The 21,054-nt window shown below is 38.1% G+C and overlaps 1 protein-coding gene across 2 annotated transcripts in view; it reads right to left on the bottom strand.

Moving 5' to 3' along the window:
• LOC123513289 (collagen alpha-2(IV) chain-like) overlaps nucleotides 1-21,054 on the bottom strand; it is a 208,483-nt gene that overhangs the window by 6,430 nt on the left and 180,999 nt on the right. For both annotated transcript variants that reach the window (XM_045270367.1, XM_045270369.1), the window contains exons 21-24: nucleotides 15,558-15,815; nucleotides 5,383-5,506; nucleotides 2,120-3,114; nucleotides 884-1,085 (exon numbers count right to left, since the gene is read on the bottom strand). In XM_045270367.1, the coding sequence (XP_045126302.1) occupies nucleotides 884-1,085; nucleotides 2,120-3,114; nucleotides 5,383-5,506; nucleotides 15,558-15,815 (1,579 nt within the window). The remainder of the gene's footprint in view (nucleotides 1-883; nucleotides 1,086-2,119; nucleotides 3,115-5,382; nucleotides 5,507-15,557; nucleotides 15,816-21,054) is intronic.

The following is a 21,054-nucleotide window of genomic DNA, read 5'->3' as shown; positions in this document are numbered from 1 at the left end:
ACTCTATAATGGATAAAATGGAAAGCCTTGTGGAAATGTGGTACATAAGTTTTGTATGCAGTACAATGATGCGCACTTTGTTTACATTCCACAGGTTGCCGGTTAGTGTCTTTCCCGTTTCACTCTTCCTCCCTTCATAAAGTTAAGATCATCAACATTATAAAGTTACATACATACATACATACATTAGTGTACATTATAATGACTTAAATTAAACTACCTAATGTTTAACTTCATAATTCTTACTTTCATTAAACCTTTTACTGTACTATGATGCACTCTCGCTTTGCTTACTCTCAATGGAAGCTCAAATCAGGGGTTAAACTTGTTATAATCGGTTCGCTTAACGAAGTTTCGCTTAACGAAGTGTTTTTTAGGAACGTAACCCCTTCGTTAAACAGGGGTTGCCTGTACTTATAAAGAGGTTTCCTTGCAGTTTGGGATGGGTAAATAGTTCCATAGTTATAATTAGATTATATTGTGAAGGAAAGTACTTTAAAATAAGCTGACATAAGTAAGAAAAAAAACTACATTCAAATCCTCACGGCAGCAACACCAATCACGCCCGCCATCCATACAGGTGATGGGAGGTCAGCTGGTGTCCTTGACCAGGAAGAAAGAGATGGGGAGGAAGAGAGAGGGGGGATAGCCAACAAGGGATTAAAGGTATGGCAACGCAGTACTCCTGCTATTTCCCATGGGGGCCGCACCCAATCCACATTGTTAGACAAGCAGGGCTATAGTAGCAGATTTTTTTTCAGATAATGTTAAAGTATACCTATGACCTAAAGGCAATGCTAAAAAGACAGTGTATATTGATTCAAGTAATTCCAAATCATTAAAACTTATTAGCCACATTATTCTCAGAGCTTGGTATACTTACCTAGATCTTGGTGATGAGCTTTTTCATTGCCTTCTACATAAAGCAAGGAGAAACCATCCCACAGCTTGAAGTGTCCAGCTTCACACTGCGGTACATAAGTGGTCTGCGAATGTCTCACCACAAGTGTCCCCGAGTAATAAGGTTGCTGCTCAGTACAGCTCCTTCCAGGCTCACCCTTGCTTCCTTGCAGCCCTATAGCACCCTAAGAAATATTCTTTATTAAAGTTCCTAATACCAAGTTGTACCACAGAAGACACATTGTATACAAAGTTAAGCCATTTATGTGCCTGCTCTTTCAAACACTAAATGCTTTGTATTTTTTCCAACATAACTAATTTGTTTTAGCTTGTATCCAAGAAGCAAAACCAATAACAAAATTCAAAATCAACATAAACAGAAATTAATTTGAAATAATTTAATATTAACTGACATGATTAGCTTTGGAAATTATTTAATTACATAATATCATGAAGCAAAGGTTGTTTGACTTTAACCTTAGATACTACTAGGATGCATTATTTCAAAATAATTTTCAGCACTTCACTTAAGAAATAAGGTTTCTCTATAAAATTTTAAGAGGTTTATTTAGCCTTGTCAGCATCTTTTAAATCTGTAGCTAAGATTAAATGTTGTGCTGGGCCTCAGCTGCATCAACAGAACAACATTCACCAGATCTAGTCTGTAGACTGGATCCAGATTATATCCATCATATTCAATATCCAGCAAAGTGTTACGTTTTGTTCATTTATATTATAATTTTACCAGAATAATTTAAAGCCTGGAGAGAGAGAGAGAGAGAGAGAGAGAGAGAGAGAGAGAGAGAGAGAGAGAGAGAGAGAGAGAGAGAGAGAGAGAGAGAGTATTAAAGGATTAAATAATCCTCAAATTAAGTCATTCACAAGGGAGCCCCCCTCCAATGAAGTTATTTGTCCTGCTGCTAGGCAACAACAGGACAAATTACTTCATTGAGAGAGAGAGAGAGAGAGAGAGAGAGAGAGAGAGAGAGAGAGAGAGAGAGAGAGAGAGAGAGAGAGAGAGAGAGAGAGAGAGAGAGAGAGAGAGAGAGAGAGAGAGAGAGAGAGAGAGAGAGAGAGAGAGAGAGAGAGAGAGAGTGTGTGTGTCACATGTCTAGATCCATTTTTCCAGAAATATTATTGATTATTCAAAATGATCTGATCTGGACTTTTTCTGGTGAATGTTTTGTATTAGGTAAGTATTCCCTGATGAAGACCTCACCTGGAATCCTGGTGCACCTGCAAAACCTCTGTCTCCCTTCATGCCTTGAGGACCCATTATTCCTGGCAGTCCATCGGGGCCACGGTCTCCTTTGGCACCTGGCATGCCAGGCATACCTGGGCTACCTGCTGGACCCATAGGCCCTATGGGTCCAGGAGGACCAGGTGGGCCTCGCTGACCCTTTATTCCAGGAATTCCAGCACGACCCTCAAGGCCAGGGAGGCCTCTCTCCCCCTTTGTTCCTGGTAGCCCAGGTCGACCAGGAGCACCTGGTAAACCATTGAAGCCCTTGGCTCCCTGGACTCCCTTTTCTCCAGTGCGACCTGGTAAACCATTGATGCCTCTCTCTCCCTTAGGTCCTGGTAGACAGGGTTGACCTGCAAGACCTTGGAGACCTATGTCACCCTTTGGTCCCTTAGGACCAGGTAAACCAGGTTGACCTGGGAGGCCTCTGTCTCCTGGAGGTCCTACTAAACCTTGTTCACCTGGTAAACCTGGTCTACCATCCTGCCCTGGTGACCCAGCAGGACCGGAAGGCCCACGTTCACCCTTTGCTCCATCAAATCCTGCTAGACCTGCATCTCCTTTATAACCTCTTTGTCCAGGCAATCCAGGGAATCCCATATCACCCTTAGAACCCTTTTCTCCAGATGCTCCATCTGTTCCAGGTTTTCCAGCTTCACCAGGAAGTCCCTTTTCACCTTTAATGGTTCTTCCTTTTTGTCCTTTGGGTCCCCAAGGTCCTGTGTTACCCTTCTCCCCTTTAAGGCCATCAATGCCAGGGTTTCCAGGTGCCCCAGGAAGACCAGGATCACCCTTAGGACCCTGCACACCAGTGCGACCATCAAGACCAGGGAGTCCTTCTGGTCCTTGTTGGCCAGCTGGACCAGGATCACCTTTGCTACCTTTCTGGCCTGGTATACCAGGCACACCACGCAGCCCAGGAAGTCCCTTGTCTCCAGACTGGCCGGGTAGTCCATCCAACCCTGGAGTACCTACAACAGAATGGATTGCTTCATTCACATTTTGCAATGGTTTTACTCTGAAATTGAGAACAGTTTATATTGTAGGGCATTCTGATTGAAGATACAAAGTGTTAGCATTTAACTAAATGCATTTTGTTTTTTTATACAAATTCTCATCACATTTCATTGGCATATTATTGACAACTAATTTTTTGTTGAGGCAAGAAAACTTTTTATCCCAGCCAGTATTCAGAACTCCATTATATGGTCTCTCAATGAAGAATACAAGCTAAACTTTGTTCAAATAGTAAAATAAATCATATACAATCCCAAAAATTCAAAACTGTATGGACTGAGTGTAATACAAGATAATGTACAACACACTGCCTTCCTTAGAGAGAAGTCTTCCCATGATTTATTTATGGGACACTTACAGTACTTCTGACAGTAAAAAAAATAATCAAAGATGGATAGAGTACAGATCACAATCATGATGCAGTAGTTTTGATAATGGAGTGATGGTATTGACATATCTGGCACAAGAATGTCAAGTAGAAGAGTTTAGAACATTACTGTGAGTATACTGAGATGGTTGCAGAGAATCCAGAAGTTCCACAATATTTCAATGTGTAAGGTTTGTTGATAAGAACAAACAGTGAAGGATCAAAGTGTACCTCCACAAGTTTGCCAAGCTTATTTCTTGTTTCCTGTTTTATATCTATATTTAATTTTCTTTTAGAACAGTAATGATTTAATTTTACCTCAAACACTTTATGGCTCACCAAACTCTATCCAAGTCATTTATTTATTTTTTTTTTAGAATATCAAGTAGGGTGAGTTTAGGGAGAGATCGTACATGAGGACGTAACGTACAAATGCTCCCGTGAGCTTATTTATGAAAATAGTGAAGTTAGTGACTGATCAGCCGAGAAAGAAAACGGAGGCGCACAGCTGACACCCGCCTTTGATGCTCCACGCCGCACGCTGTCATGACCAGGTTCGTTTTCTTGTTTTGTGCATGACTGATGTAATATTTTGCCACTAATTTATGGCTTATAGTGCTCATGAATATCCCAGGAGTTCGATGGTAAGGTATTCGATACCAAGATATGCCTGTATGTGATGATATGACAAAGATTAAATGGAAGTGCTCCCGTAAGGAGTGGCGTGGTGTTCGTTTCCATTTTAATGGCATGTTGTGGACTTATCGTACAGCTTGGATTTTAAATGTACGGAACATCCTCACGTAAACTGAGTGACTCTTTTATCTTCCCTAACATTGAAGATAAAGGAGATATTGAGGTTAAGCAGGTGAAGGAGATTTTGTTTGCTCCATTGTCAGCACCCACCCCTAGATTGAAGCGATTCATCAGATTCCAGCAGATCAGCAATCTCTGGCATCCTACAATGTTAAGTAGGCCTGCCTTCATGGCTTTGTAGGGTAGACCAGCCCTATATGGTACTTTTGTACTGCAGAAAAACATGTCAGTGGGATGAAAGATTGTTTAATTTTATTTTGATGATCCTCAGTGATTGAAAAAAATCTTAAATTTACTGAATATCAACATTTATTACGTTGTCATCATATAAGGATTAGAATGATGATTTCTTTTATTATGTTTAAGCAGTGTGATGTGTAGGATGACCTGCTTTGATTCAAACAATTTGATACTGAATATTTTTTGTACTTTTTTTGTACAATAAAGTTTGATGAATAACCTTTCACTTTGTGTTTCAACATGCAGTGTTTTGTAGGTACATATCTATGTTGCCAATCACTTTGAAATCATCATTGGAGCCCATGCAAGGGAATGGGAGGGCAAACTGATAATATATTTAATTGTTTATATATAAAAAAAAAAAAATTCTGAGGGACCTACATGCCTGTACAGACCTGTGGACAATCTGTACACTTTTAGTTTTTTTTTTTTTCTTGCCTTATTTTCACCCATTAATATTGTGATGCCAAAACTGTGTCATACACACAGCATAGCCCAATGACTATATTTTATATTAATAACTTCAACTTTACATAATTTACTAGTTTTTTTTTATGATTATTTAAAAAAAATTGTACGATCCATCCCCAACTCACCCTATACTGAAAAATAAATAATATATATATATATATATATATATATATATATATATATATATATATATATATATATATATATATATATATATATATATATATATATATATATATATATATATATATATATATATATATATATATATATATTCTCTTATTTGGATAATTCCATTATGTGGTCCAGTACAAAATGGATGATTTACCTTCTGATCCAGTGTTGCCCTTCTCCCCTCTCAAGCCATCAAAACCTGCTTCTCCCTTGTTACCCTTTGGACCAATAACAAGGTTACAGGGCTCTCCAGGAGTCCCAGGGAACCCTTGCAGCCCCTGGAGAATAGCATTTTTATGTTATCCATACTGCTTGAAATCTATCTATATCTGAACACTTATCCTTTCTTGTGCATATACCCTCAACCCTCTGCTATTGCACCTAATTGGTGCATCAATCACTGTGTGATAGTCAAAATCACAACAGCTAAAGTGAAGAACAATGATAATAACTCAAACTGACACCAAGACCTCCAAGCTGTTGTTTTTGTCACTTTTTATGCAGTTTTTAATAAAACATAATAGTATAAAAATGAAGAAATAATACAGTATAAAAAAACTTACCTAATCAAGAATCATATTAATAACATACATTTTGAAGCATTTTATTTGGCATATTTGATGGCATATAGGACATATGAGTATATAAGACACACACCCATTTCAACAGGTCAAATTCAGGGAAAAAATTTCTAATGTAATTAAGCATATACTGTTGAAAGCAATCTAACAACACATTACACAAGCAGAAGACATTTATCTTTCTGAGCGCTGTTCAGTTAGTCTTCTTGCTATTGCTAGACGATTATAATTTTTCCATACATGGTGGACCAAAATCCCTTGCTGCTGCTCTATTGCCATGTTCCTTGGCATAATGTACCACTTGTAGTTTGTAGGAGTTTGTGTGGCTCAATCTTTTTCCTCCTGCTGCTTTAATGGTGAGGATGTTGATGTGTTTTAATGTGATCATGAACTTGCTGTTACTCCTCACCGATGGCATTGAGTCAGGGTGGTAATCAGCGATATTTAGAAACATGCATCACAGCCTCACAGGTTAGATTGCTTTCATTTTTATGATAATTTGATTTTAAAGTGATAATACTGGTAATGATGATAATACCAGCAATATAGTTAGGGTAGGTAAAAGTGCTACTGGGAAAAGGTGCATCCTATATGCCCTCAAATACAATAGCTTATTGTGAACGATTAGGAGCTAAGGTGGATGGGTAGACTGGGGAAATATATGAAAATCTATATCTCATTAAAAGTATATAGAGAAACTCAACTATCACATGACGTCATAACCTGGAAATTTTTGAATGACTGGCACATGATAGCAGTAATTTTGTGTGTGACATAGAAATATGTGCAGCTTTTTAAGAATGCATGATACCAGTAAAACTTGATAGCAGAAGGCACAATAGCATAGGGTTAAGTGTATGCATCTATCTATGAATCTAGATCTCACACTCAAACACTGCTAAATAATTATTTGTATTTATTATACAAATTAATTTACTCTTGCACAAACTATTTTAAGTAAATATTTAAAGCTTTCAATATATTATTTAATATTATGTGTTCTATTAACATATTCATAGTTTTACTTAATTCTTTACACAATCTACCTCTCATCATTGAGAGAGAGAGAGAGAGAGAGAGAGAGAGAGAGAGAGAGAGAGAGAGAGAGAGAGAGAGAGAGAGAGAGAGAGAGAGAGAGAGAGAGAGTGTGTGTGTGTGTATATTTACCTAGTTGTAGTTTTACAGGGTTTGGGCATTACACTCGTGTGGCCTTGTTTCAATATCTGCATTTGTCCAACTTTCCTTTAAGGCTATGCACACTCCTTGCTGACACTACATCTTCACTCAGGCTATTCCATGCCACTATACTTCTTTGTGGAAAGCTGAATTTTTTCACATCCTTGAAGCATCTTCCCATCCTCAACTTTTTACTATGGCATCTTATGCTTCTACTAGTGACTTCATCTCTTATAGTCTGACCGGGCTTTATTTACGGCTGTGGTGGGGCGAGGGTAGCTCTACAGTGCTGCCACGTTTCCAAAAAATGCGATGTGAAATGGAAGTTATTGGTGTACAAGGCATCACAAATACCATCAATTCAGATGTATAAAATTTCGACTTGTGTATATAAATGGTTGAATCAACAGTAACGATCATATGCATAAAAAAACTATATAGTACCATACAAACATGGCATACATATTCAACAGTGTTGCTGATATCAACTGTAGTAACTTATAATGGTACTTAGCGTATGTTTAGGGTGTGTAATAATATCAGCGTTACAGATATAAGATAATGAGCATGGAAAAAAGAAATAATCTATTATCCAAAGTAAAAAAAAAAAAAAATAGTAGAAGTCTTGTGAGTGGTGGCAACACTGATGAACCCAGCCTGGCCAGGCCGAATAGCCTCACCTTGTAGTACCAGATGTTGCTATAATTATAAGATAAAATGCTCACATTTACTGGCTTTTACTGTAATTTCAAGGGTGAGACATAATCGCATTCATAATTCGTAAGCCAAGCTAATGTGTAGTTTCTATTTTTACAAAATAGTAGGTATATGTCAATACCTAAGTGAAAAAAAAAATAAAGCATTATTCACTTGCGAGCGGCAACTCTTTCACACCCAGCTGGTGGCCATGACACATTGTGGTGGCGCCGTGACTGACCTCGTGCCACTCACACACACACACACACACATATATATATATATATATATATATATATATATATATATATATATATATATATATATATATATATATATACAATTATAAATGACTTACTAAATAATCAAAGGTAAGCAGAGAGAGAGAGAGAGAGAGAGAGAGAGAGAGAGAGAGAGAGAGAGAGAGAGAGAGAGAGAGAGAGAGAGAGAGTAACAGAACAACAGTAGTGAAAACGTGGCAACACTGTACAGAGACGCTCGCCCCCCCACGGCCGTAAATTAAGGCTGGTCAGACTATAGTAACAGATCCATATTATCTCTTACATCCATTCCATTCATTAGTTGGTAGACTTGTATTAGGTCCCCCTTCTTTCTTCTCTACTCCAGTGTTGGTAGATCCAAAACCCTCAGTCTCTCGTCATATGTCATCTCTCTCAGCTCTGGTACTATCTTCATTGTCATCCTTTGCAGTCTCTCCAATTTCTGTAAATGTTTCCTTTTGTGTGGGAACCACACCACCCCTGCAAACTCTAATCTGGGTCTGATCGCAGTGGATACCAGTTTTTTCATCATATCTTTACCCATGTAGTGGAAAGCTAATCCAATATTTCTTACCAAATTGTATGTCTCGCCAAATATTTTGTCTACATGGTTATCCTGTTGACTATTCTCTTGTATAATCACTCTTAGGTCCCTTTCCTTGTTAACTTTCTTTACATCTACACTATTTCCCATCTTGTAGATCCCGTTTGGTCGTCTTCCACTTTTTCCCAATTTCATAACATGACTTTTATCCACATTGAATTCCATCTCCTACTTCCTACTCCACCTCCAGATCTTGTTAAAATCCTCCTGTTATGTTTCACAGTCCTAGTTTTTTACTTGCCTGAGCAACTTGGCATCATCTGCAAAGAAGTTCATGTAACTGTTTACTTCCTCTCTACTGTTCTCCATTCCGATTTAATATCCTCTACTACCGTTCTCATCTTGCTTCCTCTCAGGTAACTCTCCATCCACTCTAAAGCCTTTCCCTTCAATTCCCCTTTATTGTTTAACTTTCAAATGTGGTACCTTGTCAAAAGCCTTTTTTTAAATCCAGGTATATACAACCGACCCATCCATCTCTCTCCTGAATTATGTCTATTGCTCTAAAGTAACTCAGCAAGTTTGTTACACAAGAGCAGCCCTTTCTAAAACCAAATTGTCTGTCCAAGATTAACTTGTTATCTTCTAAAAACTCAATCCATTGTTTCTTTATCACTCTTTATTACTCTCTCACACATCTTGACACCAATCTATAGTACTAGGGTTCCTCCTTCCCACCACTCATATATGGGAATCACTTCGGCCCTTTTCCATTCCATCAATACAGTGCCACTTTCTGTTGAGCATTTTATGATGTTCTTCCTTGCATGCTCTCTGTATGCTACCTAAAATTTCATCTGGTCCCATCGCCTTTCCCTCCTCCAATTCCTCCATCAATTTATATATTTCTGACTTTTCTACTCTGATCTTGCCCAAGTGAACACTCTCCTCACGATCATCCAGCTTCTCAAAATTGGACTCGAGTAAAAACTTGAAATCTGTTGCTTAATAGTCCCGCCATGCTTTTTGGATCATCAATTATCCCATGTTCTCTCAGTCTTTCAATAGCCTCCTTCGGTTTAATTTTTCCATTTATGAATTCAAATAACAGTTTTGGCTGCTCCTTGCATTTTTCCATGATGTCCTTATCATATTCTTTCTCTTCCTCCTTCCTCACTTTCATGTAGTCATTCCTTGATAATTTGAAATTTTCCTTGTTTCTTCAACTTCTGTTTTTCTTCCATTTTTTCTATGCTTCGTCCCTCTTTTTATTTGCTCTGGCACACCTTACATTTGAACCATTCCTTTTTTCCTTCCTCTCTAGGCTTATATTTTGAGACAAATTTTGTGACACCTAATTTGTACACTTCCATGAAAATATTATATTTCTCTTGCATTCCCTCTGCCCTTAGCAAGTCCTCCCAGTTTAAGTTTTCAAAGTACTCCTTAGATTTCTGTACATTTGCCTTCCTGTAATTTAACCTTTCTTTTTTATATGATTCATCTAATTTGCCACTGTTAACCTCTACCTCCATTTCTATGACCACATGATCACTTTTTTCTAGCGAGCACTCATATCTTAAATCATCATTTACAATACAGTATTTGGATTTCTTGTCAAAACCAGGTCCAGTCTCGCTGGTTCATCATCTCCTCTGCACCTAGTGTTTTCAATGACTATCTGGTTCATCATATTATCCTTCATTAGCTTATAAAACTTTCCTCCCATGCTGCTTTCTCTCTGTCACTTTCGTACTTTTCCTTTTCTTTCATCCACATTCCTGTTCTCCCTTACATTTACATATATATATATATATATATATATATATATATATATATATATATATATATATATATATATATATATATATATATATATATATATATATATATATATATGCCCTAACACCCCTCTGTCTCTCTCAGTTTTAATGTTCTGTATAGCACCTCTTCTGTTGCTTTCTGTGCACTTAACAGGACTTTTATTGGCCTATTAATTCCTTCTCTATATGGACCCATTCTATGAATTTCCTCCACTTCCTCCTCAAGGTTCTGTCTTTCCTCATCATTTAAATTTTTAAAAAGTTCTTAACTGATTTCAACTTTTCTTTTTCCCTTTTTGGTCTATAAGTCACCATATTTTCCTTCAAGTCGAAGATCAAAACACTCTCCTCTTCTCTGCAATTTCTCTTACCAGTTCTTTCTGTTTCAGTACCCCAACCACCTTCTTTGCCACATCCTTCTCCCTCTCCTTCAACTGTTCCTGAATTACCTCCTTGAAGCTTACTTTGTCTTCATCTTTTTTCTTCCATGCTGTCACTTCCTTTTTAACCACTTCCTAGACCCTTTCCTCTTCCTTACTCACTAGTTTCTTTCTAGTTCCTTTATGTTTTTATTCTCCATACCTTACCTAGTCCTTCATTCAACAATATCTCATATTGGGCCACTTTCTTCTTTAATTCCTCATTTTCCCTTACTGATGTTTTTTTGGGTATCTTCTAGCCTTCTTACTCTCTCTTTCAACTCCCTCTTCAGTTTTCTATCTTCTGAATCATCCTCTCTCAATCCTTTAACTTCTTTTGTAAAGTTTTCAAGCTTTTTCTCTAACTTGAGGACTCTGCCATGGATGGCCATATTCATCAGATGAAATCCTCCAAACAGACTTACTGCCACATCCTGCCCCTCATCTTCAAACACAAACAAGTAATCTCAATCCACGTACCTGCTTGCTGGCATGCTAAATACAATTTCTTTCTCTTTAACGTTCATGTTTAACCCCTATTTTGGTGACAGGACCACACAATTCCTGCCCAGAAACCCATGCAAACCCAACAGGTAATGCCTTTTGTTTGTGGAGGTCAGCTGATCAGCAGCGCCTGGAGCAGGCAGCACAACGTGTCCTCACTCTGCGCCATCCTTTTTGTGTGTGTGTGTGTGTGTGTGTGTGTGTGTGTGTGTGTGTGTGTATTTACCTAATTGTATTTACCTAATTGTAACATACGGGAAAAGAGCTATGCTCGTGTTGTCCCGTCTCCATATCTATTAATGTCCAGCTTTTTCTTAAAATCATGAATATTCCTTGCGTTGACCACTTCCACGTCTAAACTATTCCATGCTTCCACCCTTCTATGAGGGAAGCTATATTTTTCACATCTCTCCTATAAGTGGCCATTTTAGTTTTTTCCCATGCCCTCTCGACATTCTTCCATTCCACATACACAGATCTTCCCTATCCATTTTTCCATGCCAATCATCACTCTGTATATTGCTATCAGGTCTCCCCTTTCTCTTCTGTTTTCCAGGGTTGGAAGTTGCATTCTTTTCAGTCTGTCTTCATAAGTCAAATCTCTTAAGTCAGGCACCATTTTCGTTGCAGCCCTCTGTACTTTCTCTAGTTTCCTTATGTGTTTCTTTAAGTTCGGAGCCCACTGTATTGTTGCATATTCAAGCCTCGGTCTTATCATTGCAGTAATTATTTTCTTCATCATTTCTTCATCTAGATATACTGAACGCCACTCTTATGTTCCTCAATAAGTTCAATACTTCTCCAATTATTTTGTTTATATGTCTCTCTGGCGATAGGTCATTGGTAATTGTCACCCCAAGGTCTTTTCTTCATGACTGGTTTTATGTCTTCATTTCCTATCTTGTACATACTCCTGATTCTTCTTTCACTCTTGCCAAACTCTATTTTCTTGCATTTTGTCGTGTTGAACTCCATTTGCCATGTACAGCTCCATTTCCATATTCTGTCCAAGTCTTCCTGGAGTAGTTCGCAATCTTTGTCACATCTCACTTTTCTTAACAATTTTGCATCGTCTGCAAATAGGCTCACATAACTGGACACCCCATCCACCATGTCATTTATGTAGACTGCGAACATTACTGGTGCCAACACTGATCCCTGTGGAACTCCACTCTCCACCAATCCCCATTCTGATGGTCTGTCCTTAATTATTGTTCTCATTTCTCTTCCTACCAAAAGTCTTCCATCCATTTTAGTAAACTGCCATGCACTCCTCCTACCATTTCAAGTTTCCAGATCAGTCTCTGGTGTGGTACCTTATCAAAGGCCTTTTTTAAATCCAGATATATTCCATCAGCCCAACCATCTCTTTCCTGTATTACATCTATCACCCTCGAATAGTAACATATCAGGTTTGTCGTGCATGAACGCCCTTTCCTAAAACCAAATTGACACTCACAAAGTATGTCATTTTTCTCCAAGAAGTCTGTCCATCTAGTCTTCACCACCCTCTCACACATCTTAGCTACCACACTTGTAAGTGACACTGGTCTATAGTTCAATGGGTCTCTCTTGTTACCTGATTTATAGATTGGGACAATGTTAGCTCTTTTCCAGTCTTGGGGCACTACACCTTCCCTTAATGAGGCATCAATTACTTCACAAACTTTTTCTGCCAATTGCTCCTGCATTCTCTTAAAATCCATCCTGATACCCCATCAGGTCCCACAGCTTTTCTCACTTCTAAACTCCCCATCATGTTCTTGATCTCCTCCACAGTTACTTGAAACTCCTTCATAATCCCTTTCTGTTCCATTACCAGTGGTTTGTCAAAAGCAGTCTCCTTTGTGAATACCTTCCGAAAGCATCCATTCATAGCCTCTGCCATTTCCTGGGATCTTCACTGTATACTCCATTTACTTCTAAACTTTCAATACTTTCTCTATTTTTGATGTTGTTGTTCACATGTCTGTAAAAAGCCTTGGTTGGTCTTTACATTTATCAATTATATCCTTTTCTTGTTTCTTTCTTTCTTCTCTTCTAATCAACACATATTCATTTCTTGCTCTTTTGTAACTTTCCCACTGCTTAATCCGTCTTTTCCTTCTCCACCTCTTCCATGCATCCTCTTTTCTTGTTCTAGCCTTTTCACATCTATCGTTAAACCAGTCCTGCTTTCCAACTTCTCTATGTTGTCTTATTGGTACAAATTTTTCTCACCTTCTTTGTATATTTTTATAAATTCCTTCCACTTTTCATTTGCTCCTTAGCACTCTTGAATTTCATCCAATTTGTCTCTTGAAAGAATTTCTTTAGGTTTCCAAAATCTGTCTTGGCATAATTCCATCTTCCCACTTTATATTCTTCATTTCTTCTAGATTTCTCTTCGTCTATCACCTTGAACTCCAAAACTGCATGATCACTCTTTGCTAAAGGGCACTCCACCCTCATCTCCTCAATGACCATTGGCTCTGTACTAAAGACCAAGTCCAGTCTTGACGATGCTCCCTCTCCTCCAAACCTAGTATCTTCTTTGACCCACTGAGTTAACACATTTTCCATTGCCAGTGTCAATAGTGTATTTCCCCATGTTGTCTCTGATCCTTCCATTGACCAGTCCTCCCAACACACCTCTTTACAATTAAAATCTCCCATCATTATAGTTCGTTCACAGCCACCCAACATTTCTTCCAGACATGTTCCTGTATCACTTATCATTTCTTCATATTCCTGTACTGACCATGCATTTGTCTTAGGTGGTACGTACACCACTATGTAGTGCCTCTTTTTTCCTTCATTAGTTTCTGCTCTGATCTTTAGCACTTCTGCCTTTCCCATACCTTTTTTCACTTGATCCACCTTTATATCTTTTTTAACCAGCAACATCACTCCTCCTCCCATCTTACCTACTCTATTTCTTTTCCAAACGTTATATTTCCTTCTCCAACCTTCATCAGGTCTTCTCCCTCTCTCAGTTTTGTTTCAGTAAGACCCACAATATCTGGGTTCTTGTCCCTCAAGTAATCGTTGAGTTCTAAAATCCCCGATATCACTCCATTTATGTTGGAATACATTACATTTCGCTCATATGTAAGTTTCTTTAGTCCTTTCTTGCTGTACTTTTCTGGGTTATGAACCACTTCCTCAGTCTCATATCCAAGATTCTCCAGAAAAACTCTTTCTTCTCTCTTCTGTCCTCTCTTCATTTTTTTCAAAGCCTCCTTTCTCAACTCATTTAACATTTCTCTTTCCTTTTCACCGAGATCTCTTCTCAACCAAATCTTCCTTGTTGTTTCCTGCTGGGCTAGCCTCCATGACTTCTCCACCAATTCATCTACATCCTTTTGTGACTTAAGTTTGATTCTTATTGGCCTCATACCTTCTCTTGTGAACTTTCCAATTCTATGGAAGTCCTCTATTTCTTGTACTAGGTCTTTTCCTCCTCTTGCACCACATTAATGATATTATTTATCACCTTTTTATGTTTTTCTCTCTCCATTTTACTCGGTGTCTTATCCTCCTCCACACCAAATATCACCACACATCTCTTTTTGTCTACAGTTTCCCTCACCAATGTCTCATTTGACTTAATAACCTTCACCACTTTCTCAGCTATCTTCTCTTCTATGATCTGTTGATCTATAATTTCAGCAAGGCCCAAAGTTTTCTCCCTGACTCTTTGATTTCCTTTTCCAGACTTGCAACTTTGTAATTTACCTCCTTTCTTTCCACTTCCTGACTTTTTTCCATTCAGCCTGCTTCTCCATCACTTTTCCTAGAGATTCTCCACATTTTCGCAATTCACTTTAATTAGCTTAACTTCCTCTTTCAGTGCTGCATTTTCCTTCTTCATATCGGCACAGTCTCTTTTACATTGTCATAACTCGTTTCCAGGCCCTCATACTTTTCAAACAGTTTTCAATTTTACCTTCTAACTCCAGAATTTTCTTCACATAAGTGCTCTTCTCCATTATTCCTTGAAACCCTGTGAAGTCTGATTCCTCTTTCGAGTTCACGGCCGCCATGTTGCGCAGACGTAAACAAACCAGCTGATGGCTCAAACGCAGGCTACAGTTTATATTTACCTTCACTGGACATTATTTTGCTAATCAACAGTTAACATGACTATATGGAGACGGGACAAACATTACCAGCTCCTTTCCCACCTTGGTTACTCTTAGGTAACTGTAGAATTATAGATGATTGCTCTGGAGCTCAGCGACCACCTCCGCCATCGACGATGTCCCGTGTGTGTGTGTGTGTGTGTGTGTGTATTCACCTGTGTACACTAAAGATATTGTTTACCTTGTCTCCTTGACGACCCTGAAGGCCATCATCGCCTGGCAAACCTTGGTTTCCCTCTGGACCATTTAGACCAGGAAGTCCTGGAGGGCCTTGTTCTCCTGGAGGACCTGGAAGACCAAATCCATCACGACCCTTAGGTCCAGGTAGACCCTGAGGGCCAGGTTTTCCAGGCTGTCCAAACAATCCAGGTCGTCCTGGAGGACCAGTGTTGCCTTTCTCTCCTTTCTCTGATGATACTCCAGCAATGCCTGGTTCACCCTGCAAGAATAAATGACCATTATAATTTAGTAACAAGATTTTTCTACTGTTGGTTCTATTTTCAACATCCAGAAATTCTGAATTTTCTGATTTCTCAGAGGTCTTTTTCACATTTATCAAAAAAAACTGAGTTCACTATATCAAACATATCAATATTATATTATATATATTTTGATACTAAATTTGTGTATTTCTTGGTATAAGGTGATATGGCATAAAACAGTACAAATGGGTAGATTCTACAACAGTTGTTAAAGGGCGAATTTATGGGAGAGATGTATTTACCTTGTTGTATTTACTTAGTTCTATATTACGGGGTTCGAGCAGGGCTCATAGTGACCTGTCTCCGTAATTACATTTATCTCACTTTTCCTTAAATTTTTGCACACTTTCTGCTGTTACAATCTCTTCACTCAATCCATTCCAAATGTCTACCATTCTATGTGGAAAACTTAACTTTCTAATGTTCTTCAGACACTGACTTTTCATGATCTTCTTGGAATGTCCTCTTGTTTGTCTATGGCCATCCTCTGTCAGTGTTAGCAAGTTTTGTCTATCTATCTTTTCCATTTGGTTTACTAACTTATACATCATTATTAGGTCTCCTCTTTCCTGTCTATCCCTCAAAGTTAGCAGTTCTAATTCCTTCAGTCTTTCTTCATAGGGAAGATCCTTTATTTCTGGCACCATCTTTGTAGCAGTTCTTTGGATTCTTTCTAGTTTCTTGATGTCTTTCTGTTTATATGATGACCACACCAGTGCTGCATATTCTAATCTAGGTCTTATCATAGTGGTTATGATCTTTTTTATCATACTCTTATCCATGTAACAGAACACCACCTTCTTAGTGTTCTTAAACACCTCCAGAAGATTGTAAAGAGGAGGGAGAATATCTACCAATAAATACATTCAGCACTGAAAGCGATGGCGTGGTACGGTTTTTGTTTCATAACATTTGAAAATATAAAAAATATCAATTTTTATGGCAATTATCTTGGCTATAATACTTTGTTGGGTTTTCTTTCCTCGTAAGACAGCTCTGAAGACATTTTGGAACACATAAAGCTATGTTTTGTAGGAGAAAAGGTTTCAGGTTTTCCCAGATGTCATGGATATGAGTGATGAGCTCATTCACTGCAGAGGTGTCACAACCCCATAATCACCTTTTCATCAAACTCCAAATGTTCTCAATTGGATTAAAATCCAGACTGTTGCCTGGCCAGTCTTTGATGTAGTCCATGTCAATCCATTCTAACCAGTGTTTAATTAGTTTGGCAGTGTGAGCCAGGGTACCATCCTGCATGAAAATTTCACTTTTGCATTTTGTGAAACAGTCCTCCAAATGGTCAGCAAGAAGCTCTAGATAATGTTCCTTGTTGAAAGAGAGATTCTTTGGCAGTACTACTAAAATCCCTGTCCCATGATGCCCAAATACTCCCCACACCATCACACTACTTGGGTGCTTTATTGTTCCCTCTGTGTACTTAGGGAGGTAAGGATCTGAGTCAAGACATATTCTTACTTTTCCTCCTCACTTGCCAGTCACTGTGAATGTTGTTTCATCTGACCACAAGACAGTTTTCCACTTCTCTAGATCCCAGACTAAGTATTTGCAGCAAAATAACTTTCCTTTCTTCTTTTGTGAAATTGTTAAAATGGGCTGCCTTTGTGGTGCACAATACTTGAATTTCAGGTCATCTCAAAGGTGTTTCTGAATGGTATCCACTGAGATGTCCTGAAGGATAGTTGGGTTCTTTCTTTTAAATCCTTGGCAATGATGCAGGGTTCATTATCCGCTTGACATTTCAGGACTTTCAAAGTCCTCATAGAAGTGACATGAGGCCTTTCATTTCTTTTCTTTTGAGAGGGTGGCAGAATGACGCCTCCAGTCCATGCATTTTTTTGTCCAATGCTGCACACTTTGCTGTTCCTTGATCCTACTGTAACACACAAGACAACAAAGCAATGCACACTCAATGGCAAAAAAGCACATGATGCACCACACACTAGACTGGATTTGGTGTTAACACGAAGTGTACCTACCTATATGGGGATATACAATATAAATGTCCATTGGGGAAGAGTGATCATGTGGTTATGGAAATGCAGATGGCAATAACACAGCGAAGGAGAGATGAGACATACAGGAGTGGTAGATTGAATTATAGAAAGATGGACACAGAAAATTTGAAAAATTATTTTAGAACATTAGATTGGGAGATGTTACAAATCAGAGAAGTGCAAAAAAAAATATGAGATTTTTATGAAATATTATAAAGAAGGAGTTATGAAATTTGTACCAAAGTATAAACCGAGAGAGGAAGGAAGAAAGGATTGGTTTAATGCAACTTGTGTTAAGGCTAAAGAAAAGAGAGATGTGGCTTGGAAAAGATGGAAAAAGAGCAGGAATATACTAAATAAGGAGAATTATAGAGTGGTGAGAAATGAGTATGTGAGGGTAAGGAGGGAGGAAGAAAGAAAATTTGAAAAAGATATTTTACAGGTTCATAAATGGTAAACTTAAAAAGAGAGAGTCCATTGAAAGATTAAAAGGAGAGCAAGGGATAGTAGATGACCCTAAGAATATTGCAGAATTGTTAAATAATAGGTTTCAACAAGTATTTACTAAAGAAACAATGTTTGTAAAGCCTCAAAATGTAGAAGGAAATGTGCACATGGATGACATTAAGATACCTAAAAAGGAGTTATATAAAATGTTGGAGGAACTTAAAGATGATAAAGCGATGGGACCAGATGAAGTTTCAGGAAAATTATTGAAGGAATGTAGAGAAGAATTGATAGATCCATTATATGATATTATAAGGTGCTCATTAGAAACTGGGGAAGTACCGGTAGAGTGGAAAAGAGCTGAAGTGGTGCCCATTTATAAGGGAGGCAGTAAGGAAGAGCCTCTTAACTATAGACCTGTGTCTTTAACAAGTGTGGTCGGTAAGATTTGTGAGAGGGTGATAAAGAAATATTGGATACAGTTCCTGGAGGATCATAAGTTATTATCGGATCATCAATTTGGCTTTAGGAAAGGGAGGTCATGTGTAACAAATCTACTGAGCTTTTATTCAAGAGTGGTTGACAAAATACAAGAGAGAGAGGATGGATGGACTGTGTATATTTGGATTTAAAAAAAAGCTTTTGACAAGGTACCTCACATGAGACTGCTATGGAAATTAGAGATTTATGGAGGACTGAAGGGGAAAAGTGTTAAAGTGGATGAAAAACTACTTGAGATGGAGGGAGATGAGAACGGTAATAAGGGATGCAAAGTCGAACTGGTTCGTGGTGGAGAGTGGAGTCCCATAAGGTTCAGTGCTGGCACCAATACTTTTCCTTGTCTATATTAATGATATGCCAGAGGAAGTTATATTCATTTGTTTGCGGATAATGCGAAGTTGTGTAGGTGTGTGAAGAGTGAAGAAGATTGTGAAATTTTACAGGCAGATTTGGATAGGATTTGGGAGTGGAGCAAGAGGTGGGAGATGGAATTTAATCTGAGCAAAAGTCATGTAATGGAGATGGGGAAGAGTGGAAGACGGCCAAGAGGGTCATATAAGATGGGTGAAAAAGTAGTGTTGAAAAAGGTGGAAAAGGAAAAGAATTTGGGAGTGATAATACAAGACCATGGGCAATTTGAGGCTCATATTGACAAGATGTTTGAAGAAATATATAATTTGATTAGAAATATTGGATTAGCCTTTCATTATATGGATAAAGATATGATGAAGAAATTTATTAGTATGGTAATTAGACCAAGATTGGAATATGCTGGGATGGTTTGGTCCCCTTATAAAAAGAAGCATATAAGGAAGTTGGAGAGATTGCAGAGAATGGCAACAAAAATGGTTCCAGAATTGGCAGAAATTACCTATGAGGAGAGATTAAAAGAAATGAATTTGCTTACCTTGGAACAAAGAAGAGAAAGAGGGGATTTAATACAGGTTTATAAACTGTTGAATGGTTTGGATGAAGTGGATAATGAGCAAATGATGTTGAAAGAAGAAAATTTAAATCGAACTACGAGATCGCATAGTAAAAAGATAGCCAAGGGAATATGCTTGAAGGACGTGAAGAAATATAGTTTCCCACAGAGATGTGTGGAGGTGTGGAATAGTCTGAGTGAGGAGGTGGTGTCAGCGAGGAGTGTGCATAATTTTAAAGGAAAGTTGAATGTGTGTAGATATGGAGACGGGGCCACACGAGTATGATACCCAGGCCCTGTAAAATTACAACTAGGTGAATACACACTTGGACAAATAAGGTCTGTATGAGGGAATGAGTCACACTGATGCGACAACACATGCAGAGCGTCTCGAGGTCACTTGCCTAAGCTACAAATTTTTGCACCATGAGTATCAGCAGATTTGATCCCTTATTTATCTCTTAGGTACCATGAGCACTGACTGTAGTACATCCAATAGTGCGTGTTTGTTTATGTACCATTCTCCCTACTAACCAAAAACAATAGTAACATCACAAATTTCCACATGTTTTATAAGGATGATAGGTGCTGGCTTCTTGCAGATACCCTAATGTTTTTATGATACTATGTTCATTCAGTCAATCAAGCTTAACATCTTCACACATGTACTCCTCTGCCTTATCCTTCCTTTTCTATTAGTATTTTCAGTTTCCCTTACATACACTTTCTTTACAAATTCTTCACTCATTATTCTCTTAAAAAGAAAAAAAAAATTCTATTCATCGATTTCACCACTCCACACTCCACTTCACTTGCACAGGTGTTTGTTTATATAACATCTCATATATATGCTTTCACTGTTTTCAGCCTCCCATCTTGTCACACTACATAACCTGCTCAAACTTTTTCATTGCATGCACTTTTGACTGATGTATACTATTCCATATCCATGTCTTTGATTCATGCATCACTTCTATCATGAGACTACTAGTCATTAAACCTTCACATCCAGAAATATTTCTCTTTCATAATTCTTGTAGGTGATCTAATATCATACCTATCTAATGCATCCCTCTCTTTTATTTCACTGTTCTCTGATAGTAAAATCCTTTCATCTCCATTTTCTCCTCTCATATCCATCTCAAAACTCACTGCTACACACTCACCCTTTAAGGCATACTTGTGATTTTTAGCCTTGAAACATTAAAGAAACACTGAAATTCATCTGACTATTGGAAAAATTTACCTTGAGAGATGTCCTTACTCAGGTTCAAATCAATGTCAGGACCATCACAGCTGCATGTT

The sequence above is a fragment of the Portunus trituberculatus genome, chromosome 35 (genome assembly GCF_017591435.1).
Source record: "Portunus trituberculatus isolate SZX2019 chromosome 35, ASM1759143v1, whole genome shotgun sequence".
In the NCBI taxonomy this organism is placed as follows: Eukaryota; Metazoa; Arthropoda; class Malacostraca; order Decapoda; family Portunidae; genus Portunus; species Portunus trituberculatus.
This window is presented reverse-complemented; position numbering and strand designations above follow the sequence as displayed.